General features: G+C 43.1%; 2 protein-coding genes across 11 annotated transcripts in view; one reads left to right on the plus strand and one right to left on the minus strand.

Moving 5' to 3' along the window:
• The window catches only part of LOC119971764 (coiled-coil domain-containing protein 73-like), a 335,430-nt gene extending 324,295 nt beyond the window's left edge, over positions 1-11,135 (plus strand). For all 10 annotated transcript variants that reach the window (XM_038807840.1, XM_038807834.1, XM_038807833.1 and 7 more), the window contains 2 exons: positions 916-1,049; positions 10,293-11,135. In XM_038807840.1, coding sequence (XP_038663768.1) covers positions 916-1,049; positions 10,293-10,607 — 449 coding nt within the window. In that variant the 3' untranslated portion in view covers positions 10,608-11,135. The remainder of the gene's footprint in view (positions 1-915; positions 1,050-10,292) is intronic.
• The window catches only part of eif3m (eukaryotic translation initiation factor 3, subunit M), a 62,520-nt gene continuing 45,678 nt past the window's right edge, over positions 10,811-27,652 (minus strand). Inside the window, exons 9-11 of the mRNA XM_038807844.1 lie at positions 22,363-22,506; positions 11,951-12,011; positions 10,811-11,061 (exon numbers count right to left, since the gene is read on the minus strand). Of these exons, the coding sequence (XP_038663772.1) occupies positions 10,941-11,061; positions 11,951-12,011; positions 22,363-22,506 (326 nt within the window). The 3' untranslated portion in view covers positions 10,811-10,940. The remainder of the gene's footprint in view (positions 11,062-11,950; positions 12,012-22,362; positions 22,507-27,652) is intronic.

A 27,652-nucleotide genomic window follows, 5' to 3' on the forward strand; every position in this document is an offset into this window, starting at 1 on the left:
CATTGTGCATTGTCAAGACCTCTTTTCATTCTTCAACTTCCCATTGTTAGATCCATTCGCCCTACAGGAAGTAACTGATAGGCCAGATTAGCAGTAATTACAACCATGTTCCTGAATCCAGACTACCCAAGAGCAAAGCCATGGGGGAAAATTGTGTGTGTGTGTACATGTACTGGTGATCGAATCTCATGGTTAAAATAAATTACAAAATATGCTACATTTCACTCTTGTAGTTTATGATATCGTCTGAATCCTTTAAATAGATTACTGTTTTATAATCCACTTCCATTTATCCAGTATCCTGTGTATAACTTTGAGGTAAGCACCCAGCTCTGTGTGCACATGCCCATCTTCCATCCTGGCTTCCTTTCCAAGGCCTGAAATATATTGGTCACTTGGGATTTTCCATCACTAACCAATAAAAGACTACTTACAGTCTCACATGATCGATTTATCAGAGCCTTTGTGACTAAGTGCAGACACTGACATGAACTTTGAGTGTATTTCTCTTTACTTCTGACAGGAAACCGTCCCCAGTAGAAATAACTGAAATAGCACATCGGAGACCAAATAAGCTGAAATGCAGGCAATTTTGTTTCATAAATTGGTATTTGTTCTTCCCTATAGTAATTAGCACTAGTTAAGCATACTAAAATATTCTGGTATTTCTCAAGCAAAGATATTTCAGATGATTTTTCAGTTCTCTGAAGCAAAATAAGATCAAAGCCTACATTAGAATAGGAAATTGTCTAGTGAATGGATGAACAGTGAAATATCTCTGATTAAACTTGAATAGCCATAATTCTCAAGGTCAAATACAAACTAGCAGTTCAATGACTTCAAAATTAGCATCTGGAGAATTTCAAAGTTTAGCATATTGAGCATAGTTGTAACCATTTCCTCTCTATCACTCAGATTCTCCCACTGCTAAAAGGTTTAATGACACTTTTAATACCTCCAGTGTTGCTCTTTACCCAAAGAGGAATTCCAATGTGGAGTGGAATGCAACAGCACGGACATTTTCTGACTTTTTAGAGCCACCAGAGCAGGTAAGTAGATTTTAAGACATAATTCCAAACCTTTGGTGAGTTAATTTGAGAGAAATATGTAATTTTTAATGCAAACAGACAATTTATGACACAGATGGGTTTCAGAAATATTGAGAAGTACATTAGCACCATATTTTTTTGAAAATGATATAGAAAGGAATAGAATAGAGATAAATTAGGGATACTGTATACATTAACAAGGCCAATTCTGGTATGGCTGGAAGAAAGGGGGGAAAGTGATATGCAGTCTATCCTGTACAAAGCATCAAATGCCACGGAAAATATAACTTTTAAAAAATGTTTTAAAATCCAAGACTACCTCTCAAAGTGCCATAGCAAGAGAATATAGTTTGGAAAATACCTTAACAAATCAAGATGTTTTATATATCGAAAAAGTATTGCTTGGAATATTCATCCTTTACATTTCAAAGTGTCAAATGTATTTTTAAAAATGCCACCGATTTCCAACTGGTTTGTTAACCAGGATATTCCAGGATATTGTTAACTGGATATTCACAAGCAGCTGCAAATCTACAGGGAAACTATTAGCTTCTACTGATCTCGGGACACGTAATTCACTCTAAGCTAAACATTGTGATCTTAAAAGAATGGGCACAGTCAGAGGTCTTACAACATCAGGTTAAAGTCCAACAGGTTTATTTGGAATCACTAGCTTTAGGAGCTTAGCTCCTTCATCAGGTGAGTCACCAAATAAACCTGTGGGGACTTTAACCTGGTGTTGTAAGACCTTTTACTGTGCCCACCCCAGACTAACGCCGGCATCTCCACATTAAAGGACTGGGCCATTTTACATCTAGCTCCCATCTTATTAGTGGAATAATTGCATGTCGTATTTTAATCTGCCATTATAAAACAGTGCATGCTTTGCATTATGAGCAAGACCAAGAAAGTTCAATTTTAGGATATAGGTGATATAGAACATAGAACAGTACATACGACTGAAAAAGAGTTCAAGAACCAGCAGATTAATTCTTCTAATAACTCTTTGACCAGGTTGGAGTCACAAAAGAGCTGGGCTTGAATTTTTCACCCGTTGGGCGCAGGCATTCGCCAGCTGCTGTCGGCCCCAGAGCACAATTTCACACTGGCTGGCTGATTAACATCCATCCAGCATGAAACACACTGAAAGGCTGAGAGCTGCTGGGGAGGGCCAGTGGTGAGAAAAGGGAGCGTGCAGACTGGTGCTTCCAATGTGCTCCCTCATGGGGGACAGCCACTGCAAAGCTGTCTGAAGGAACTGCTGACCTGTTTAAAAAAAAAATCAGCAGAAAAACTATTTCACAAGTGTCCAGGCAGCAACATCATACACATAACTCAGTCCCCAGCCACATCTATTCATTTTATTTTGGCCCCGACCTTCCTGGAATCCTGCTGGATCAAGGTTGCAGCTTAAACATAAAGGCCACCTTGCCATTCGGCCCGCTCACCAATCGTAAAGATAGATGTTGTATCCCAGTCAGTTGCCGTTTTAGTTAATTTAAATTGGCTTCTTGATGGTTACACCTGCCGACCTAACTATTTGCATGAGAGTGCGATGACGTCAGGATATGCCCCCAACATCTTTTCACGGGATTTTACATGCTTCTGGGTAAGACATTCACCTGAACCTTACATGAAAAATTCTGGCCCTGGTTCTGTGTGAGATTCCGTTCAATCCGATCTGGTTCCACCAGCAACATGTCTTACAGCCTTGCTCAGTATATTAAGTTGTTGTGGATAGTAAAAGCAGGAGGAAAGATCCAATGCAGATACCTCTTTAACTAGTGGCAGTACGTCTGTGACAAATAGCTCTTGAATGAAACCACCTTCAAACTTTGGCAATTTGGTAATGATGGAATACGTTTTGTGGAGCCTGAAGGCTGAAGCTATGTTGATGTGAGCACCCTTTAGATGACAAACCTGTTTGTGACCTATGTCTGTCTGATACTGAGGTAACTAATGAGGGAGTGGCCAAGAAGCCACTTGCTTTTAAACTTAGAAATCCTGTCCAGCATGTGCCTACTATATATAGTGTTGTACTTCAGTCATGCCAATTTATTTAACATATACCAGTCTAGTATTTCTGATAGAGCTTTCCGGCATAGAAAGAGGCCCTTTGGCACATTGTGTCAGCAACCAGCCATCAAGCATCTATCCATTCAAATCCCATTATCCGTCACTTGGTTCGTAGTCTTGTATGATATGGCGTTTCAAGTGCTCATCTGATTGCTTCTTAAATGTTGCGAGGGCTCCCACCTCTATCCCCCCCTTCAGATAGTGAGTTCCAGATTCCCACCATCTTCTGAGTAAAAAAGGTTTTTCCTCAAATTCCCTCTAACTCCATGCCTCCTGGTTATTGACCCCTCTATTAAAGGGGAAAAGTTGGGTCCTATCTGCCCTATCCATATCTCACATAATTGTGTATACTTCAGCCAGGTACCCCCCCCCCCCCCCCCCCCCCCCCCCCCAGCCTCCTCTGTTCTAAGGAAAACAACACCAGCCTAACCAGCCTCTTCAGAGGTTAGACACTCCAACCCAGGTAACATCCTGGTGAATCTTCTCTGCACCCTTTCTAGTGCAGTCACATACTTCCTATAGTGTGGCAGGCAGAACTGAATGCAGTACTCTGTGGCTTAATAGGCATTGTATACAGCTCCACCATTACCTCCTATGCCTTGGCTAATAAAAGCAAGTATCCCATCTATCTTCTTAACCACCTTAACAACCTGTCCTGCTGCCTTCAGGGATCTTTGAGCGTGCACCGCCAAAGATCCCTCTTTCTGGTCCTCTGTACTTCATTGCTTCCTGCTGTTCATCGTGTATTCTCCCAAAAAGCCTCACCTTACACTTTTTAGCATTAAATTCCATTTGCCACTGTTCTGCCATCTGACCAGCCCGTCTATATTGTCCTGTAATCTGAGGCTTTCCTCCTTGCTATTTACACCACCAATTTTAGTGTCATCTGTGAACTTACAGATCATAGCCTGCATATTCACATCCAGATCATTAGTGTACATTACAAACAGCAAGGGACCCAGCATTAATCCCTGCGGTACATCACTGGGCACAGACTTCCAGTCAACAAAAAAACCCCTTTGGCCATCACCCTCTGCCAATTTTGGATCCAATTTGCCATGGATCCCATAGGCTTTTATCTTTTTTTTAAGAAAACATTTTATTGAAGCATTTGTAATTTTCAGTTTAACAAATTAACATTTTAAACAGCCTACGGCCCGACACACGCAACAATATTACAATAATATAACCAACTACCCCCCCCCCCAGCTCCTAACTACCCGTATATTAGATTCCCTGTCTCTTATTTTACACTGTCATGCCTCTCATTTTTTCCCCCCGCTTTCTGCTGACGTTCAGATTTTCTTGCCAAAGTCGATGAACGGCTGCCACCTCCGAGCAAACCCCCGAATTGAACCTAAGACGAAATTAATCTTTTTCAGCCTGAGAAACCCTGCCATGTCACTCACCCACGCTCCTGACTTTGGAGGCTCCAGCCCAGCAAAATCCGTCTCCAGGCCACCAACGAGGCAAAGGCCAAAACATCGGCTTCTCTCCCCCTTTGGGCCTCCGGATCTTCCGCTACCCCAAATATTGCCATTTCTGGACTTGGGAGTCACCCTCCCTTCCAGGACCTCTAAAATGGTGCCCACAAATCCTTGCCAGAATCCCCTCAACTTCAGACATGCCCAGAACATGTGTACGTGGTTCGCCAGGTTACCCCCACACCTATCCTCCACTTCCTCAAAAAAACCTACTCATCCAGGCCCCTATGAACCACCTTGAACTGGATGAATTGACACTCTTCAAGGCCTTTTCCCATAGTCCAACTTCCAACTCCTCCTCCCACTTCCTCTTCACCTCCCCGGTAGGGACCCCTTCCCACTCCATCAACTCCTTGTGTATCTCCGAAACCCTCCCCTCCACAACCCCCATTTTTGACATCACCTTATCCTGTAGTCCCCTTAGGGGGTTGGCGAGGAATGTTTGGAACCTGCGTCCGGACAAAGTACTGAAACCCGTTCCCACCTGGCAACTCAAACTCCTCCTCGAATGCCTCCAGGCTCAGGAAGCCCTCCTCAATGAAGTGATCCTCAAATCTCTCAATCCCTGCCTGCTGCCACCTCCTAAAGTCCCCCCAGAACAAACTGGTGATTATCACAGATCGGTGACCACACTGACACCCCCTCCAATCTCATGTGCTGTCTCCACCCTCAGGGCTGCCAACACCACCAGGCTTGTGGAGTACCGAGCTAACGAGAACGGCAGGGGCGCCCTTAATAAAGCCTCCAAACTTGTACCCTTGCAAGATGCCGCCTCCAGTCGCTCCCACACTGACCCCTCCCACTTCCTAACCATCGGTATGTTGGCGACCCAGTAATAGTTAATAAAATTCGGAAGGGCCATGCCCCCGTTCAAAAATTACCTTATTCACCCTCGGGTTCTTACCAGCCCATACAAAACCCGAGATTGCAGCGCTCAGCTTCCTGAAAAAAGCCCGAGGGATAAATTGGAAGACATTGAAAAACAAACAGAAACCTCGGGAGGACCGTCATCTTCACAGTCTGTACCCTCCCCGTCAATGACAGCGGGAGCATGTCCCACCTACGGAGGTCTCCTTTCATTTGCTCGACCACCCTGCCCAGATTTAACTTATGGAGCTGACCCCAGTCCCTAGCCACCTGGATCCCCAAGTACCTAAAACTCATCCCCACCACTTTAAACCATAACTGCCTCAGTCTCCTCTCCTGCCTAGTGTCTGGATCGCGAACACCTCGCTCTTAACCCATATTTAACTTGTAGCCTGAGAACCAACCAAATTCTTCCAATATCTCCATAATTCCAGGCATCCTCCCTCCCCCCCTCGGGTCTGTTATGTAAAGGAGCAATGGCCGCCACCAGAAGTCTAGGCTTTTATCTTCTTAATCAGACTCCCATGTGGGACCTTGTCTAAAATCTTACTGAAATCCATGTAGAGAACATCGACTGCACTGCCCTCATCTACACATCTAGTCACCTCCTCCAAAAATTCAAATCTGTTAGACATGATCTCCCTTGACAAAATCATGCTGAGTATCCTTGATTTGGTCCTTGCCTCTCCAAGTGGAGATTAATTCTGCCCCTCAGAATTTTTTCCAATAATTTCCCTACCATTGATGTTAGACTCACTGGCCTGTAATTACCTGGTTTTTCCTAGTCGCTTCTTGAATTCTGATACCATATCAGCTGTCCTCCAGTCCCGTGGCACCTCTCCGGTAGCCAGAGGATTTGAAAATTACTGTCAGAGCCCCTGCAATCTCCTTCCTTCCCTCCCACAGCAGTCTAATATGCATCTCATCTAGGCCTGGGGATTTATCCACTTTTTAAACCCACTAAAATCATAAACACCGTCTCCCTCTCAATGCTAACCTGTTTAATTATATCACAGTCCCTCTCCCTGTTTTCTACCTACACCATTCTTCTCCATAGTGAACACAGGTGCAAAATACTCATTTAATACCTCACCCACATCTTTCAGTTGCACATAATTGTCACTTTAGTCCCTTATGGGTCCTTCCTGGTTATCTTCTTGCCCGTAATATACTTATAATACAAAGCTCCAAAGTATTTCCCCCCCCGCCTTCGCTCTCCTAATTTCTTTTTAAGTACCCTTCTGTAGTTTCCAGGGCTTCCCCTGTTTTGACCAGTTTATGCCCACAATTTAAATTTGACTTTGTTTTGCTGGTTTGGTCACAGTATCATTTTGAGAGCTGAACAGTTTGAAAAATTAGTCTGGAATTTAAAATCTGGCTGGTGTCTTCAGAGTCCAGAAGAAACAAAGGATCTCCTTTCCCAACTGATTTAGAAAGTGGGATTAGGCTATTGAGTTGGATGCTCAGCCATGATCATAATGAATGGCGGAGCAGGCTCAAAGGGCCTCCTCCCATCTTCCTCAGAATCCTCACCTTGTTCATCAGATGAGACTATGTTTTGGCACACGCTTAGTTTCCATACGCAATAAATACCTAGCTATGGCACTTCAACATTAATTCCCTTCCCCATTCTGTCTGTTTCAGTCTCCTTTTTTATCCTTGAATTGTGAAATACAAAATCAGTCAAGGGAGTGTTTTATAGTTATATCTTTTTGGATGTCAACTGTGAGTTTTTCTATTCACAATGGCCTCTGCACTGTTTATTTATTATTCTCCATTATCATTAGAGTGTTCGTATTATTTCCTTTAAAATCTGTATTGGCCACTTTGCCTCTATGGAACTGCCTCCCCCACTTCATAAAAACTGAATGTTTTACTGTCTGTTTATAACTCAAGCCATAGGAGACTGCATGCTTTATTAATTCACTTCTGTGAAATTCTATATCAACCTCACCTAGGTTAAAATAATATGAGATCTTCCTACAAAACCTGAGGATGGAACTCTAATCTCAATTTGAGCATTAGCACCCTTAGAATCATAGAATCTTACAGTGGAGGCCATTTGGCCCATCATGCCTGTGCCAGCTCTCAAAAGCACAACCCATTTAGTCCGACTACACTGTTCTTTCAATGCAGCCCTGCAATATTTAAGTAAAAATCCAATTCTCCTTTGAAAGGTACTATTTAATCTATTTCCACCATCCTTTCAGGCAATACACCCCAAATTATAACAACTTGATGAGTAAAAACATCACCGCCTGCATGTTTGCCAATGATTTTAGATGTGTTCAGTGGTTCACAACCCTCCTGCCATTGGCAAAATTTTCTCCCTCAAATCTATTCTTTCCACCACTTAGTACTTTGTGGTTTCCCACAAAATCTTCAAGAGAAATGTAAACCGATTTCCCACTATGTTTTTGCCCTGGGTCTAATTTACCAACACATTCTAAACCATTCTTATCGTAAGCAGAGTACATAGGAACTTTTATTAACTGGGAACCACTAAATTCCTATCTTTCAAATACATTTTCAGGGTATAGGTGTTCACATCATGAAGGTGATTGTGGTGCTGCCAATGGTACAGTCCATATAGCAACATTGCTTCCAGTGCAGTGGTAGGGAATTCCACCATTTTGACCTTGCGATGATAAAATAAGTGATGTGTAAAGCCTGGATGGTTTGTGACTCAAGGTAAACTTTTAGTGTTCCCACGTTCCAAATGTTGTTTTTCTAGGTGATTGGGTTCACAGATTTTGAAGTTGGTGCAGTGTATTCTATAGGTATTATATACACTAGTCCTGGTTTAGGTGGTGATTTGGCTTCATTCATATACCGCTGAGATAAGCATATTTAAAATCCAAATTGTAATGTGGGAGACAGCGTACATCTATCTATTAATTCAACTACATTCTTCTAATTTGTTTCTACTTCAAACCCATGAAAACAACATTTAGCTAAGTTCCTATCTGAATCTTGTCCGTTCTACTCTTCATTTGATTGAGATTTTAAAAATCCACATAACATTTTTACTCCTTTCCCTGCAAAACCAATGTTTGCATTTTCCATTCTCACTTTATATTCCACATTTTCTTTTGCTACCCCTTTTCTTAGTCTTGCTATACAATAATGTATTCATACTCAGCTGAGTGTGTGGAATACAATCTGTCTCCTGACTTCCATCACTACTGCTTTATAGCTGTCCAGGAAGTGCTTTGGGAGGCTCATCGGATTTCTATTCTCTCCTTGTAGGAAAGCATCCAGCAACCCAATAGTATGATTACGTTAAAGGTACTTAGTGGATAATTATTGCAACTGCATTTTGGCACCCTGTCACTCATTGTTCATCTTACAAGATGGCCTGCTATTAGAAATTCTATATAGCAAGAAAATACCATTTTTAAAAAAAATATTGTTTTATCCACTAATGGAATATATTTTGGCCAAACAGCCAAAGTTCTACTGGCATATAGCTAACAACTTTATGACCATTTGTAATACATGCCAATTATGGTAACAAATCAGAACTAGTTACCATATATGATAAATACATTCTCAAGAACTCTGTTCAACCAATTCTCACATTTTAGACCCAATTAAAATTTGAAATAAACTCAGATGGTCACAAAATGAACTATTAGTATTTATCTTGTTTTCTATTCTCTTTACATTGGTGCTTCTAATTTGGAAGGATGTCCTTGTTTTTAAATCCAAGCTGAATTATAACTTGATTGTCTACACACGAGGATAGAGTACCTAGTTGTCAACAGATTAGTCAAGAACTTAGAATATTAGAGAGATTGCTGCCCCAAAATTGTCTAATTCAGAAGCTCACATTTTAAACCATAAAACATTTCAAAATATAATCTTGCATGGGAGACCATTTGATAAATTTACCAAATGAAATTCATTAGGACTTCTCACCATACAGAGTGAATAGATAGTTGTACACTGTCTCACACTACAATTTGGATTTTAAACATGTTTATCTCAGCAGCCAAATCACCACCTGCACCAGGGTGAGCATATATACCTATAGAATGCACTGTGCCAACTCCGAAATCTGTGAACTCCATCACCTAGAAAGACAACATTTGGAACGTGGGAACACCATTAAGTCACAAACCATCCAGACTTGACATACATCACTTATTTTATCATCACAGGGTCAAAATGGTGGAATTCCCTACCTACTCCATTGTGGAAGCAATGTTGCTACATGGACTGCACCATAGGCAACACCACAATCACCTTCATGATGTGAACACCTATAAATTGAAAATTTATTTAAAAGATAAGTCCCAGTTCAGTGTTCTCAAAGAAAAGACCCTATGAATGGTTTGGAAATTGGTAGTAAACCTTTCAATTATGAGCTGGGCATTTTCTTCCTCCTTCACTATTGCAACTGTTACAAATGAAAATGTTTCAGTCTTTATGTTATCAGTATGTTATCTTCATCAACAATGGGAGATTTCAGGCACATTTTACATTCATGGATTTGAAATGGATGCACAATTGTGGAATGTGCCTGTATTTTGTGTGAAGCTCTTCCTTGGCGATGTGTAAACTGAAAAAATGCCCCAGCCCAATTTGGATGTTAACCATTTGGGTTGGACTCCAATCCCGAACTGGTGTCATTTGTTGTCTGGTGTCATTAAGAGTCACTGGTTGGCTATGGACTGAAGTTCTGATGATGATTGGTGCAACTGTTTAAAAAAGCTTCAGGCAGTAAAACTATGCTAGATCTCAAGCTATTATTAGCCTATTGTGAGAATCTTGTAATTGAGTTTTATTTCAAAATATGTCTTGTTACATTTAGGAAAAGCCATGTTCATCCTCCAGCGAATGTTTCAAGATTCCCTATTCACCCATTTCAATGAAATATCAGGGACAGTTTGCAGAATCTGCCTCCATTACTTGCTCCCAATCATCAGCGATTAAGCTACCAGAGGTTTCCATGCCTGACACTCAAGAGTTACTGTTTGAGGAAGAATGTGATTCTCAGTATTCCACCATTAAAGGACAAATTAGCAAAATTGAGAGGTTTCTCAGTTTGGACCGGCTCAAGCATACACGGAAAAGAAAAGCGGACGATAGTATAGCTGAGAGTATAATCAAGGTAACACCAATTTAATGTCTATTCTGTTTGTGTACACTTTGCTGGTTTACCTTCAAACTAGAAAAGCATAATTCTGGGAGACAATCTTTTCATAGATGTTCTCTTGTTAGTGAAATGACATGTTTTGGTTGAATATTTTCAGATGCAAATTAAATTTGTTTCACACAAACATTAAGGATAAGACTGCTGCCAGACAAATAAAAAAAAAACAGAACAGATAAAGCGTACTGTTTTAATGAGATAGTTGGGCCATACAAATTGCAGACAGGATATTTTCTCAAATAGCTGTTGAGTTTTTAAAACAAACTTTTATTCTGACAATGACAAGTCCAGACATTTTATTGGACTTTATGTGGTGGAAATGCTGAGGAGGCTGTTCCGCACCTGGTTCAAGTTCTGTTTCCAGGAGTTAAGGCTATCGTACAACTGCTGCCACTGCTGTTTCCCAAAGGTTCTGTGTGTAGTGTGACTATAATGAGAAGAGGAAAAACAGTAAACTACTTACATTGTTGATTACTTGTTAAATAAAAGTTTTAAAGTAAAGCCTAGCTCAAGATCACTTTGTTTGCATTGATATAAAATACTGTACTTTCAATCAAGCTATAATGGTCCTTTGCCTAAGGTCTCACTGTAGGAGTCAATTGCAATCAATGCTGATAACTCTGCTGCACTGAGCACGTACTCAATTTTTGTGAGGACTGTTCTGGTGGACATTAAAGATCCCATGGTACTTATTCAAGAAAAAGCAAGGAGTCTCCTGGTCAACATTCACCTCATTACCATTTGATTTCACTGTGCATGCAGTGGACGCTGTATTTTCCTATGCAAAATATACAACGTAATTGTCTGTTTAGATGTGGACCAAACAAGAGGCTGTGACTTATGAAAGCAATATAATTCAAGTGATAGAGGATGTCGAAATTAAATCTTTGGTCTTTGAGATTGTGTATAATATTATACAGAGAAAGAGTACGGTTCAAATTCCAAACAGATGAGCACTCCTCATTTTTCAAAGGTTTATCTTTAAATGTTTCTAGTTAAATCTTTCCTGTAATTGCATAAATGACTTTCAATCTTTAAGCCAATAAGATGCTGCTACTTTTCTTCATAAACATACCAGACTTGTGTTTTATATAGCTCATTCCTGCAGACTTGGCCTCAAATCATACAGATAGCAATTCAAACAAGTTGTCTCATTGGAATAAAAATAAGTAATGTGACCTTAAGTAACTGAGCACAAGGATTCACGATTTGCAGCTTATCCAAACCATGATCACTTAAAGCAGTGACTAGGTATACCAAGTATATTTAATATTTAAAAAATTTCATTCAATGGATACATTTTAGGATGGCCTTACCTTACAACTACTTTGCGTTGTGTTTGATCAATCTTGCAGTATACCATCTTTGTCCGAACAGCTGGAAAATATAATTTTTTTAAAACACATTTAGAAATTCAAACATTTATAAAGTTAACTACTGAAAATATTATTTTTTAAAAAGGATATTATATTCCAAACATATTCAACAAAATAACACGAGTTTAACATCCAATCAAAGTATAGTTTGTACATTTTCATTTTTTAATCTCGCTCCCTGCCAAACAGCTCCTCAAATATAGCCATGAAAGTCCCCCTTCTGATGCCCTTAAGGCAAATTAAATTTTCTCCAATCTGGAAATTAGTACAGATCACCCAGCCATGTCGTGACCTCTGGTGGTGTAGTCGACCTCTAATTCAACGCTATCCGTCGCTGGGCAGGGAGGTAAAGGCCATGACATTGGTCCCCTTCCCTCCAGCAGCTCCAGCACCCCAAAGATCGCCACCATAGGGTCTGGCTTCACCTCGGCCCCTACAATCAGATAGTCCCGAACACCACTTTCCAAAAGTTGTCCAAACCCCCCAGACATGTGAGCATGATTCACCGACCCCCTCCCACACCCATCTGCTACCCCCAGAAAAAAAAACACTCATCCGAGTCATGTGGACCCTGTGCCCCACTTTAAATTGTGTCAAGCTCATTCTTGCGCAGGAGGAGGTCGAGTTCACTTGCCACATTACCTCTTGATCCTAATGTCTTACCCTGCTGTTCCAACCACTCATGTATATCCCCAATAAATCAGGGAGAGAGAAAAAGCAGGTTAAAAAAAAAAGGCAATATCACAATAATCATGGGCGACTTCAATATGCACGTGGACTGGGAAAATCAGGTTGGTAGTGGATCCCAAGAAAAGGATTTTTTGGAATGTTTAAGAGATGGGTTTTCGGAGCAGCTTGTGGTACAGCCTCCTAGGCAACAGGTAATTCTGGATTTGGTGATGTGTAATAAGGCAGACTTGATTAGGGATCTTAATGTGAAGGAATTCTGAGGGAGCAGTGACCACAATATGATAGAATTTACCCTGCAGTTTGAGAGGGAGAGGCTGGAATCAAATGTAAGGTTAAGGGGGAGGTTGTTGGGTTACGGGTATAGGGTGGATACGTGGGTTTGAGTAGGGTGATCATGGCTCGGCACAACATTGAGGGCCGAAGGGCCTGTTCTGTGCTGTACTGTTCTATGTTCTATGTAACTGTATTACAATTAAATAAGCTAGAGACATGAGGGAGGAGCTGATCGGAAAAGGAGACTAGCAGGGAAGACAGTGGAACAGCAATGGCTGGAGTTTTTGGGGATGATTCGGGAGGCACAGCAGAAATTCATCCCAAGGAGGAGGAAACATGCCAAGGGCAGGACAAGGCACCCATAGTTGGCGAGGGAAGTCAAGGACAGCATAAAAGCAAAAGAAAAAGCATATAAAGTGGCAAGGATGAGTGGGAAGCCAGAGGATTGGGAATCATTTAAAAGCGAGCAGAGGACAACTAAAAAAGCAATAAGGGGAGAGAAGATGAAATACGAGTGCAAGTTAGCTAGTAATATAAAAGAAGATAGGAAGAGTTCATCTCAATGTATAACAGGTAAGAGGGGCAAAAATAGACATTGGACCACTGGAAACCGTGGCTGGAGATAATAGGAAACAAAGGGCAGACGAACTGAATAGTTACTCTGCATCAGTTTTCACAGTGGAAGACACCAGTGGGATGCCAGAGCTCCAGGAGAATCAGGGGGCAGAGGTGAGTGCAGTGGCCATCACTAAGGAGAAGGTTCTGGGGAAACTGAAAGGTCTGAAGGTGGATAAATCACCTGAATCGGATGGACTAAACCCCAGGGTCCTAAAAGAGATGGCTGAGGAAATTGGTGGTGATCTTTCAGGAATCACGAGGCAGGAAGGGTCCCAGAGGACTGGAAAGTGCCTAATGTAACACCGCTGTTTAAGAAGGGAGGGAGGCAGAAGATGGGAAATTATAGGCCGGTTAGCCTGACTTCGGTCATTGGTAAGATTTAAGAGCCTGTTATTAAAGATGAGATCGCAAAGTACTTGGAAGTGCATGGTAAAATAGGACTGAGTCAGCATGGCTTTGTCAAAGGGAGGTCATGTCTGACAAATCTGTTAGAATTCTTTGAGGAGATAACAAGGAAATTAGACAAAGGAGAACCAGTGGATGTGATTTATTTAGATTTCCAGAAGCCTTTGACAAGGTGCCACACAGGAGACTGTTAAATAAGTTAAGAACTCATGGTGTTAAGGGTAAGATCCTGGCATGGATAGAAGATTGGCTGACTCGCAAAAGGCAGAGAGTGGGGATAAAGGGGTCTTTTCAGGATGGCAGCCGGTGAAAGTGGTGTGCCTCGGGTCTGCTGGGACCACAACTTTTAATGATCTGGAATAAAGAAGGAACTGAAAGCACTGTTGCAGATGATACAAAGATCTGCAGAGGGACAGGTAGTATTGAGGAAGCAAAGGGGCTGCAGAAGGATTTAGACAAGCTAGGAGAGTGGGCAATGATGTGGCAAATGAAATACAATGCAGAAAAGTGTGAGATTATGCACTTTGCAAGGAGGAATTTAGGCATAGACTATTTTCTAAACGGGGAAATGCTTAGGAAATCAAAAGCACAAAGGGACTTGGGGGAGTCCTTGTTCATGATTCTCTTAAGGTTAACGTGCAGGTTCAGTCAGCAGTTAAGAAGGCAAATGAAATGTTAGCATTCAGGTCAAGAGGGCTGGAATACAAGAGCAGGGATGTACTTCTGAGGCTGTATAAGGCTCTGGTCAGAGAACTTGCTGTATGAGGAACAGTTGAGGACTCTAGGTCTGTACTCGTTGGAGTTTAGAAGGATGAGGGGGGATCTTATTGAAACTTAAGGATACTGCGAGGCCTGGATAGAGTGGACATGGGGAGAATGCTTCCAATTGTCAGAAAAACGAGAACCAGAGGACACCATCTCAGACTGAAGGGACGATCCTTTAAAACAGAGATGTGGAATTTCTTCAGCCAAAGGGTGGTGACAGCCAGAGGGTGGTGAATCTGTGGAACTCTTTGCCGCAGAAGGCTGTGGAGGCCAAAACAGTGTCTTTAAGACAGAGACAGATAGGTTCTTGATTAATAAGGGGATCAGGGGTTATGGGGAGAAGGCAGGAGAATGGGGACGAGAAAATATCAGCCATGATTGAATGGCGGAGCAGACGCAATGGGCCAAGTGGCCTAATTCTGCTCCTATGTCTTATGGTCTCATCTGAGAGCGGCATTTTCTCCAGAAGTGTATACTACTGTACCTGAGGGAACAAAGCTCCTTACTCGCAAAGTCCCGCAACTGCCGGTACCTAAACTCACTCCCCCTTGGTAACTCAAACCTCTCCTGCAGCTCCTCTAGCCCAGCAAATGTGCTCCTGACCCGTACTAACTCCTCCTCACTCCAGCAACTATACATCCTATTCATCCATCCCCAGTGTGAACCTATGATTTCCACACAATGATGTCAGCACAGACATGTGACCCAGTTTAAAGTGTCTCCTCGGTTGTTTCCAAATTTTAATAGACGGCTCCACCAGACTGCCCATACGCTTCCTCGGTGCGAGTGGCAACTGGGCCAGAGCCCTCTTGCTCACACCCTTACAAGACTCGAGCTCGTACCCATACAAAATTCCTCTTAACCTTACCCAGTCCATCCCACATCGTGCTTTCTCCACATTCGCTGCCCAATAATAATGCAACAAATTCAGGAGCGCCAATCTCTCTCTCTCTCTCCTCATCCCCCCCCCCCCCCCCCCCCACTTCCCACCTCTGCCTTTGCAACAAAACCCTCTTCAACCCCGGCACCTTCCCGGTCCCCACAAATTCCTAGATTAGCACATCCACCATCTGAAAAAAGGCCTTGGAGAGCAAAATCGGGTGAGACCGAAACACCAACAGGAATCTTGGCAGCACGTTCATCTTTACCACTTGCACCCTCCCTCCCAAGGTAAAGTGCAGAGTGTTCCACCTTGCAAGGTGTCTCTTGATCTGCTCCACCAACCATCAGATTCCATCTATTATTCAGCAATTTTTGTGTCGGATCATGTGCCGCATTGGATGGACTTGCGAGTAAACAGGGGAGATAGCCAGCGCCCACAGTGGAGGCTGGATATGGGGCTCTTGTCGGACGAGGAGGTTTGGGAGCGGCCATTCGGGGGGTACGTGAAGCTGAACGACACATGGGAGGTTTTGATGGCCACATTGTGAGAGGCATTGAAGGCGGTAATGGGGGGGGGGAGCTTATCTTGACACAGGCACACATGGAGAAGGCAGAGTGGGTGGAGATCGAGGGGCTAGTGGAGGAGTTCTTGCAGGTGGACAGGAGGTAGTCAGAGGCGGTGCTGTTGAAGGAGCAGCAGAAACTGCAGATGGAATTTGGGCTTTTATCCACGGGGTAATCGGTTGGCCAGCTGAGGGTGGCAAGAGGGGTGCTTTACGAATATGGGGAGAAGACAAGCAGGAAGTTGGCACATCAATCGAGGAAACAGCGAGGGAGATCGTGAAAGTGAGTTGGGGGGGGGGGGGGGGGGGGGGGAAAGAGAGAAACATGGTCTTGGACCTGGTGGGGTGAACAGGAATTTTTACAGGATTGGAGGGGATGAGGCAATTTTTGGGTGGGTTGCAGTTGCTGAGGGTGGAGGAGGACCTAGTGGAGGCACTGGGCGCTCCCATTGGGCTGGTAGAGGTAGGAGGGACTTGAGGCAATGCAGTCAGGCCAGGCCCTGGACGGATACCCGGTGGAGTTTTATAAATTGTTTTTGGAAGTCCAGGGGCTCCTGTTGTTGAGGGCATTTAACGAGCCGGGGGGGGGGGGGGGGGGCCTCCCCCGACATTATCTCAGGCCTTGATCTGCTTGATTTAAAAACGGGATAAAGATCCGGAGCAGTGCGAGTCCTATAGGCCGATCTCGTTGTTGAATGTGGATGCCAGGCTATTGGCCTCAAGAATTGAGGACCGTGTGCCAGGGGTGATAAGGGGGAGGGGGGACATCTGGCGGCCAACATTAAGAGATTATTAAATGTGATAATGATGCCCCCGAGCAATAGAATGCAGAGGTGGTGGTCGCCACGGATGCGGATTTGATCAGAACTATTTGTGGGAGGTCCTGGGTTCAGGCAGGGTTTTGTGGACTGAGTCCGGCTGCTGTGCCAGGCACCGGTGGTGAGGTGTGTGGATGAACCGGGTGAGCTCGAACTATTTTAGGTTGCATCGGGGGTCAAGGCAGGGATGTCCACTCTCCACTGCTGTTTGCCTTGGTTACACAGCCAATGGCGCTGAGAGTGTCAAGAGGCTTGGCAGGAGATAGTGTGGGGGGGGTGGAGCATAGGGTCTCTCTATATGCAGATGATTTGTTAGTGTACATTTCGGACCGGTTGGGAGGTACTGGGGGGGGGGGGGGGGGGGGGAAAGAGAGATTTATGGGGTCTTAGAGGAATTTGGCCGGTTTTCAGGGTATAAATTGAACATGGGGAAGAGTGCGGTCTTTCTAATCCAGGCGAGGGGGCAGGAGCACCGATTGGGGGAGATGCCGTTCAAGATGGGGGGGGTCGCTGCATAAGTTACATTTGGCTTGGTTGGTAGAGCAGGTGAAAGGGCACTTTAGGATGTGGGATGCACTCCCCATTGTCATTGCCGGGGAGGGTTCAGACGGTAAAGATGAAGGTCCTCCCGAGGTTCTTGTTCGTGTTTGAGCCTCCCCCTGCCATTTTCTAAGAAGGTGATGGTGGTGATTTCAGGATTTGTGTGGGTGGGTAAAACCCCACAGGTGAACAAGGTGCTGCTGGAGCAGGGTGAGGAGGACGCTGGCCCTTACAAACGTTATAAATTATTACTGGGCAACGAATATTGCAATGGTCAGGAAATGAGTAGTGGGAGAGGGGTCAGTATGGGAGCAGATGGAGGCAGGCTCATGCAAGGCATTGTTAACGGCACGTCTGCTGTTTTCACCATCCAGGTACTCCACAAGCACGGTAGTGCTTGCGGCCTTGAGGGTGTGGGAACAGTGGTGGCAGCACATGGGGCTGGAGGGGGCTTCTGTGTGGGCACCGATGTGTCCTCACCGGTTTGCTCCGGGTAGTCTGGATGTGGAGTTTCTGGGGTGGCAGGGGGCGGGGATCAAGCGGTTTGGGGTTATAGACAGGGGGGTTTCCGTGCTTGGAAGAGTTGGAGGAAGAATGTGAGCTGTCCGGTGGAAACGGGTTCCGGTATTTGCAGGTGAGGGACTTTGTATGAAGGCAGGTATTGACCTTTCCACACCTGCCGCCCCAGGGGCTACAGCATAAGGTGGTGTCAAAAGCAGGAATAGGGGAGGGGAAGATAAGGAGCTGATGGACTGGGAGGGAGTTCCGATAGGGGAGGTGAAGCAGAAATGGGAGGAAGATCTGGGTAGGGAGCTGGAGGCTTGGGTTGTGGGAGGATGCCCCGAGGAGAGTTAATGCAGCCTCGTCATGTGCCAGGCTTAGCCTTATACAATTTAAGGTGGTCCACAGGGCTCATGTGACTGTGGCTCAGATGAGCAGGTTTTCTGAGGGGCTGGAGGACAGGTGTGGGTGGGCCTACGAACCACATCCATGTGTTTTGGGCTTGTCAAAGGTTGGGGGATTCTGGCAAGGGTTTGTCGACGTTATGTGGAGGTTTTGAACGCAAGGGTGGTCCCGAGTGCAGAGATAGCGATTTGGTGTGTCAGTAGACCTGGGCGTCCAGGGGGTGAGAGGTCGATGTCTTGGCCTTTGCCTCCCTGTAGCCAGGAGACAGATCTTGCTAGCATGGAGGGAATCGGACCCCCCAAAGTCACAGGTGTGGGTGAGTGACATGGGCTGGGTTTCTCATGGCTTGAAAAAAATTAAGTTCGCACCAAAGGGCACGATGGAAGGGTTGCCCGGAGGTGGCAGCCATTTAGCAACTACTTTGGGAAGAATTAAGCTGTCAGCAAGGGGGGGGGGGGGGGGGGGGGGGGAAAGAGAGAAAACAAGGTGACGAATTTCTGTTGGAGTATTGGTCATGTAAGCTTAGTTGGCTGGTTTTGGGGTGTGTCAATTTTGTCACCATAGACATGCCCACCCAGTAGAGTGGTTTTCCTCCACTCTCTGCACAGCTTTACCGCCTAAATTCCTCAAAGTTAGGGTAAAAGGGGACAAGAAGACCACCAGCATACCGGTGCCAAAGAAGAAGCAGTCAACGTGCCTCAGCGACTATCGTCCAGTGGCCTCGACAGCAGTCGCAATGAACTGCTTTGAGAGGTTGGTGATGAGGCACATCAACTCAAAATTCCCAGAATGCATAGAACCACTGCAATTCGCATACCGCTGCAACCGGTCCACAGCAGCTGCCATCTCCCTGGCCCTACACTCATCCCTGGAGCATCTTGACAACAAGGTCTCATACATCAGACTCCAATCTCTTGACTACAGCTCCGCTTTCAACACCATAATCCAAGCTAAGCTCATATTAAAGCTCGAAAACCTAGGATGTGGCTCCTCATTCTGCAAGTGGATCCTCTGACCCATAGACCACAATCAGCAAGGATAAACAACAACACCTCCTCCATGATAGTCCTCAATACTGGGGCCCCGTAAGGCTGTGTACTTAGCCTCCTACCGTACTCCCTATTTACACGACTGCGTGGCAAAATCTGACTTAACTCCATCTACAGGTTTGCTGACGAAACGCCCGTAGTGGGTCAGAACTCAACAACGATGAGTCAGAATACAGGAGGGAGATAGAGAACCTAGTGGAGTGGTGCACTGACAATATCTCCCTCAATGCCAGCAAAATTAAAGAGCTGGACATTGACTTCAGGAAGCAAAGTATCGTATACACCCCTGTCTACATCAATGGTGCCGAGGTGCAAATGGTTGACAGCTTCAAATTCCTTGGTGTGCATATCACCAACAATCTGTCCTGGTCCACCCACAAGCACAAAATAGCTCCAATACTTTCTTAGGAAACTAAGGAAATTCGGCATGTCCACATTGACTCTTAGCAATTTTTACAGATGCACCATCGAAAGCATCTTATCTGGTTGCATCACAGCCTGGTGTGGCAACTGCTCGGCCCAAGAGGGTAAGAAACTAGAGCCGTGAACTCCGCTCAGTCCATCACACAAACCCATCCATAGACTGTCTACACCTCCTGCTGCCTTGGGAAAACGGCAGCATAATCAAAGACCCCTCCCACCCAGCTTATTCACTCTTCAACTTCTTCCATCGGGTAGGAGAAACAAAAGTCTGGGAACACGCACTAACAAATTCAAAAGCAGCTTCTTCCCCGCTGATACCAGACTCCTAAACAATCCTCTTATGGATGGATCTGATCTCTTCACACATCTTCTCTACTGAATAGTACTACACCCCGTATGCTTCACCCGATGCCTATGTATTTTCTGTTTGCCCAATGTATTTTCTTTTCATGTACGGAATGATCTGTCTGAACTGTACGCAGAACAATACTTTTCACTGTACCTCGGTACACGTGACAATAAACAAATCAAATCCAATCAATCCTTCATGCCGGAGCTGCCCTGCGTGCGACTATTCACTCCATAGCTAATTTTGTACGTGGTAAAAACAATCTTTTAGAAACGACACGAGAAAAATTCTCATTATCCACTACTCTAAAACTGTTCAATCTCGCAAAGGAGGATTTAAGATAGGGAGTATACTTCCACAACAGAGATACAGCCCCGCAGACTCAGGTTTTAATGCATCCTTCAAGGTTAGAATTTTCATCAAAAAAGCTTTCCATGTGTAGAAAGAGATACTTGATGGAAATGTTTTTCAACCATTAGTGAAAGATGTCTCAAATTTCAAAAATCAAATTCATTCTTCGATCTATTTTGAGAGATGTGTTCAGGCACTATTTTCTTTTGCCTCGATTAAATTTAGGACACAAAAGATAAAAACCTAATTGAAAGTTTAGTTGCTCAGAAATAGATTTGTGATGCTTTCCAAGGATCTATGTTAAACATCGCAATTATGTAAAACTTCAAAACAATTCACCAAAACACTCGAGAACAGGAAAACAACTTGACATTGAGATAAAAGATTTTGCAAACCCTTTGCCAACTTGCTAAAAGCAATATCCTGTCTATTTGTGGAAACCCCTCATCTCTACCAAAACACATCCTGTGTTTATGATGCCATATAAAAATGGACAATTAAAACTACAGGCCGTTAGTTCACACAATCTGAGGACAGAATTCTACTGTGAAACAAGACTCAGAGCCTTTAAATGGCATAGCTGCAATATACAAACTGAAATCCTTTGTTCCTCATGATATATTGGTATTAATTACCAAATCAACAGCCATCCATTTAACAATGACAAGAATTTTTTGACGTTTGGTTACTTTAGCTGCAATTAAGTGATTTATTGGAGCATTACAATTCTGGTTCAGAATTGTGAATCCTCAAGTTGGAAGACTATCACATTTTTCATTGCAAATATCTAATGCTTAATGCTAACAAATAATTTCAGATTAAATAAAATACTGTGCATTTTTAAACATGAGAAGTGTTGTTGTTTCAGCTACTGTGATTTTCAGAGACTTAAACAGAAGTTTATTTGGTTATGTAGGCCTGACAAACACCATACTCCTTAATAAGAATGGTCCAGTTCAAATGCATCTGTGGACAATCATCAACACTGCTTCAAGAATAATCTGCTGCGTGTGCTTAATCAGTCTGGAAATTAACCATTCCTTAAACATTTTATCCTCCCTCTGGGGGCCGGTTTAGCTCAGTTGTCCAGACATCTGATTCGTGATGCTGAGCGAGGCCAGCAGCGCAGGTTCAATCCCCGTACCGGCTGAGGTTATTCATGAAGGCTTGCTTTCTCAACCTTGCCCCTCGCCCAGCTGTGGTGAGCCTCAGGTTAAATCACCACCAGTTAGCTCTCCCCCTCAAAGGTGAAAGCAGTTTATGGTCATCTGGGACTATGGCAACTTTACTTACTTTCCTCCCTTTTAAGACATACAAACTCACCCTTCTCTGGAATGTAATAGTCCCAAAACGAAGTATTCTGATTGCAAAGAATCAAAAGGAGAACAGGCCAAGCAGGGAAAGACTTGATTTGAAAATTGTGTTTAATTTCCTCTATCTGGAATGGGAAGTTCCATATTTTCATTAGCAAGCAGCTCACCACCAGGTGCAAGGTCTACAAATATACCAATCCAGCTCACATCACTCACTGACAAAAATGCCATAAAAGTAACAAAATTCTGGGGTCCAAAAGGAAGGATCGGTAAGGTAGCAGTACATTCAACATATCTCAAGTATTATTATACTTAAGATTATAAATCAGTAAATGTGTACTCCCCTCTCACTCTCATTATGGTACACTATTAATAAATTCAACAGCGAGTTAGTTCACTTTGCTTACCATCAATAACAAATGCTTCAACATCCTCCTCAGCCATCTGAAGCTCCTGCTGAAGAGTGTCAAAAGAAATCTCCTTGTTATCTACTGCCATTCCCATCAAGGTTAAGAGCCTCATTTTTGCTGTGTTCTGTTCATGACAAAGTCCTGCAATCAATGAAAAAAGTTAGGTCGCTGTTCCCTATATTCAATACATGAGTTTGGTAACTCTCAGCGAACAATTTCTACTTAACCATTACATGTCAAAGTTCCGAACTATATGAAGTCTTATTTACGTTATGTACTCAATTTGACTAAATTTTTCATACTAATAAAAAGCAAACACTGGGGCAAGAATTAGGCCGAACAACACCAAGTCAAAAATAAAAAAGGCACTTATTGAACTACTACATTACACACTAAATGTTCTGTAACTGTAAAAAATAAATTGAAATCCCTACAGAGACATAGGGAAAAAAAATTAAGGAACAATATCAAACTTATTTATCATAAAATAGAAAGAAAATCTTGCATGCAAGTCCTGCATAATGTTACAGCCAGTGTTCAAATTTTAATTAACATTACCTCATCAAACAATGCAGTACAGTGAAAAACATAATTCACATGAATGAGGGACACTAGGGCAAAACTCCAGCTAATGTGAACTAATGGAAAATTACACAAAAATTAATTAGCGCACACTACTCCTAATTAACAAATGCAAATGAGATACTGATGAACTTTAAGCAGGGTGGTGGTGATGAGACTAGGTTTATTGAAAGGGTACATATGTTAGGGCAAAGCAGTTGACAAAAGATTGTTACTTTTGGCCTATCTTGTCAACATTAATAAAGGCAAATTATGACTTCAGGAATCATGCCGCCTGTTGGAGATACCCTGCAAAACTTCATCCTGCACTTCTAATGCATTAGTGATCCATAAATATTAGACTGCCCTTTTACTTTATATCAGGAGTAAATATTTGTAAAATGCTAATTACTTCAGAACCGTAAATCTTCAACTAAAGTCCCTGTTTGTGCACAAAAATACAAGCAATATTTCAGAAATTGGAGACCCTTCTGACCGCTTCACATGGATGTTAAATTGGTGATCACAATAGCAGTTTCCAGACATTCTCACTCACATATCCAGACTTACAAACAACCAAGCAATCTCTGTATGTCACAATGGAATACCCAGTCAACACAACGATTAAACAAAAGCCTGTACACTTTTGAGATGCAAGTTGTAATTTGTTGCTAGAGTATCTCAGACAGGAAGATCACATATTGGGAACAGTAACTTGGTGTATTCAAACCGCTGCAATACTCAGGCTCAGAAGGAGGAAACACCAATTTAAATTTAATTAAAGAAGGCAACACAAGTCAAAAATGATGAGAAGGGACGACTAACCCCAGCTTTACCTTCATTTCATGTCTAGTTGTTTAATGGAGACTAATGCTTGGTTACTAAATGTGTGTAGGAAACTACAGGAATGTGTTTAATACAGGAAATCAAGAAAGACAACTGCCCAGATTAGTGTCAGGTGCAAATGCTCTTCAGCTAGGTCTTTCCCACAGAAGGTTCACTATGGAAATAAAATGTGGTATATAACATGGTAATATAACAGTTCACGGATGCATCATGTGGTGGCATCTGTCTTTGCCTTACATTTCCTGCCACTGAGCAGCTCCTCATCTGTTACACATCTCTACTGTACTCAGTTTATACAATGGTACAAAATCATTTTTTTTTCAAACTGTAAAATGTTTGCCAGTGAGATACATGTGGTGTTGCTGATAACTACTTGGCTAAATAATTACCAGGTAATTGCTCAGCAGACCTCCATTATCCTCTCAATTATAATGTCTCATTAAAACAAATGCTTGCATTCTGTCTTTTCCCCACTCCCCAGTTTAATTTTCTAATTGTTCTTAGTCAGTCCCTTGAGATTGAAGATGATTTACTTCCACTCCGATTCAATGGGTTGTGAAATAGCAGATACGTGCAATGTACAATCCGCAGATTCACATTTGAGGCAGGCAATGCTTGAAAGCTTGGATAAATGGGTTATTTGGAGGTTTATGCGTTTCTCCGATGCTTTGACTTTGCCTCTGCAGTCCCATAGACTCAATTTGTGGTGCCTTTCTAAAGCAGCCTTCTTCATTTTGGTTGGCCATAGGCCAGGGTATCCAATGAGTACTCCTGACCTCATCAGGCATGCGTTCAGGACAACCCTAAAGCGTTTATGCTGACCTTCTGGGAGTCTCCTGCCACAACCTAGTTCCAAGTAGACTGGTTGCTTCAGCAATCTAGTATCGGCATACAAATGACATACCCCACCCGGCAGAGCTGGTTTTGAGTGTTCGTGCCTTGACACTAAGCAAGTTGGCTCGGAGAGGACACTGCTTTCCTTGCCACCAGATTTGAAGGATCTTGTGAAGGTACCATTGATAGTACTTCTCTCGTATTCTGAACTGCCTTAAGGTTATCCAAGTCTCCAAAATGTATAGGAAAACAGGGATTACTGCTGCTCATTATCCAAGCACATAAGCCAATATAAACAATTGTACATAAAACCATGACAGCACAAATAACATGGACAGTGGTGCATCAGGTCAAATTTGAGTAGTTCAATAGCAATGTTGTTGGGTCAAAATACTGGAACTCCATCCCTAACAGCATTGTGGGTGTACCTACACCACATGGACTGCTCCTGATAATCAACTTGCATTGTTATAAAGTCAAGATTTGGGCTTTTCAGAACAAGCAGCTGCACTGTTTTGAGCCAGATCTGTGCTGTTTCATTCTGCGTGCCTTCTCACCTGCTTTTGATGTGCCTCTTAAAATGTAAAAGAAACATCATCCCTAAAAACGAACAGATGCCTGCTATAAAATATATTTACAGATCAGCACTTTCCTAGCAATCCTGGAAAGATTGAAAGAAAGCCCAGCACCCAAATACATCTAAAACAACAAGGGTTCCAGTCCCTTTCCACTCACATGGCGGGGAATAGAGAAGAGAGAAAGCAGTGCTTTACAGCTCATACAGGTTACTGAAATTAAGGTCCCGGCAACAAACCAGAGGGTTTTCAGCTGCTCGATGAAATGAAAACAAAAGAGAAAGGAATCATAGAATTTACAGTGCAGGAGGCCATTCAGCCTATCGAGTCTGCACCAGCCCTTGGAAAGAGCACCTACTTAAGCCCATACCTCCACCCTATCCCCGTAATCCACCTAACCTTTTTCATCATAGAATTTACAGTGCAGAAGGAGGCCATTCGGCCCATCGAGTCTGCACCGGCTCTTGCAAAGAGCACCCTACCCAAGGTCAACACCTCCACCCTATCCCTATAACCCAACCCAACACTAAGGGCAATTTTGGACACTAAGGGCAATTTATCATGGCCAATCCACCTAACCTGCACATCTTTGTGACTGTGGGAGGAAACCGGAGCACCCGGAGGAAACCCACGCACACACGGGGAGGATGTGAAGACTCCGCACAGACAGTGACCCAAGCCGGAATCGAACCTGGGACCCTGGAGCTGTGAAGCGATTTTGCTATCCATAATGCTACCGTGCTACCAAGGGCAATTTATCATGGCTAATCCACCGAACCTGCACATCTTTGGACTGTGGGAGGAAACTGAAGCAGATACGGGGACAACATGCAAACTCCTCACAGTGACCCAACCTGGGACCCTGGAGCTGTGAAGCAACTGTGCTACCGCGCTGCCCTAGGAGAGCAATGTAAGAGAGAGAGAGTGTGTCAATCAGAGCGAAATAAAGAAGAGAAAATGAAATCACACTGAAAAATAGCTTTGGAAGCATGGGTGTTACGATACAAATTAGCTAAAAATTTGAGATTACCGCAAGCAACTTCAAACGTATACTATGAATGCATTGAGATTTACAAGCCTTAAAGAACATTAGTCCAAATCTTCCAGTCTCTAGATCATCAGAGACCCAAAAATGTACATCAGAATTCAACTCAAATTCTGATACGCTGACCTCTGTGGGAATTGCCCAGGAAGTGTTACTTTCCGACACCCCTGCTCCCCAGGACACTTTGCAACATCTCTAACTGAGCTTGAGTCAGAGACTTTGGACAGTTCCAATGTACTTAGCTGACAATTACCCCAAATTAGTTCACATCTCTCTCTTCTCTACGCCCCCCTCCCCCACCACCCAAAACCAAAAGGTAGCCCTCAACAAAATTAAGCTAGGGTGTTTTCCCCTCAAAAAAAGCTCTTGGGGAAAAAAATATTTAGCCCCTTGCCTAATATTCTGAATCCACATCTTACTCGCTGTCAGACTAATTTCTAAGCATGAGCTGTGTTACAGACATCAGATGCACAAAGCATTGTTTCAAGTACCAAGTTTTAAAAGCATCTAAATTTCTGCAGGTTTACTTATTACTGTTATGTCAAAATCCTAATGCAGCAATAAAGTATTCTGCATCACTAAGCAATTTCTGCATTTGTTAAACTCTGCCATCCTAAAGCATGTGCAAGATGAAAATTGCATCTTAATACAAATAAGACACTAGAAATCACTGCACCTTTTAAACAGTCAATTACACAGCACTGTGGGAGTGCTGAAGTGTTAATTACCACTCCCTCCAGCAGTGTGTAAATAAGGAGACTGCTGACACCAACACTCCCTGCTTTAACAATGAAGCAGATTATCTAGTTTGTGGAGTAGAGTGTGATGGAACTTGAACAGTTTTCTGCAGCAATTCACTCTGAGCACATCTTTTGCTCAGTACAGGTTGGAACTCTGTATATTTAATCAGACCCCTCTCAATGTATAGTTCTTGATAAGTGAACATAAATCCTTTGTCTAAATAAACAGAAACTTCACAGAGTCAGCACATTAAGTATGGTCATTGACACTTTTAAAGGTTAGAAGGTTAATGCTAAAAACAATGTTTCCCCCAAACTGCTGCATGATGAGAATTTGCAGGTCGAAGGGTCACTGCTGGGTACAATTCCACCTCAAACAAAATGACATCCTGAATGACCAATGGATTTCTGTATTGGCAAACTATCCCAGTTTTAAAATAACCATCTTTTTTCCATTCACCATCTAAAAACATTAGAGAACATTTTAAAAAAAAATAAACTGAGTGTATTCAATTATTTTTTTCCCAATTAAGGGGCAATTTAGCAAGGCCAATTCACCTACCCTACACATCTTTGGGTTGTGGGGGTGAGACCCACGCAGACACAGAATGTGCAAACTCCACACGGACAGCGACCCTGGGCTGGGATCGAACCCAGGTCCTCGACATCAGAGAAGATTTCTAGCG

Source organism: Scyliorhinus canicula, chromosome 9 (assembly GCF_902713615.1).
Source record: "Scyliorhinus canicula chromosome 9, sScyCan1.1, whole genome shotgun sequence".
Taxonomy (NCBI): Eukaryota; Metazoa; Chordata; class Chondrichthyes; order Carcharhiniformes; family Scyliorhinidae; genus Scyliorhinus; species Scyliorhinus canicula.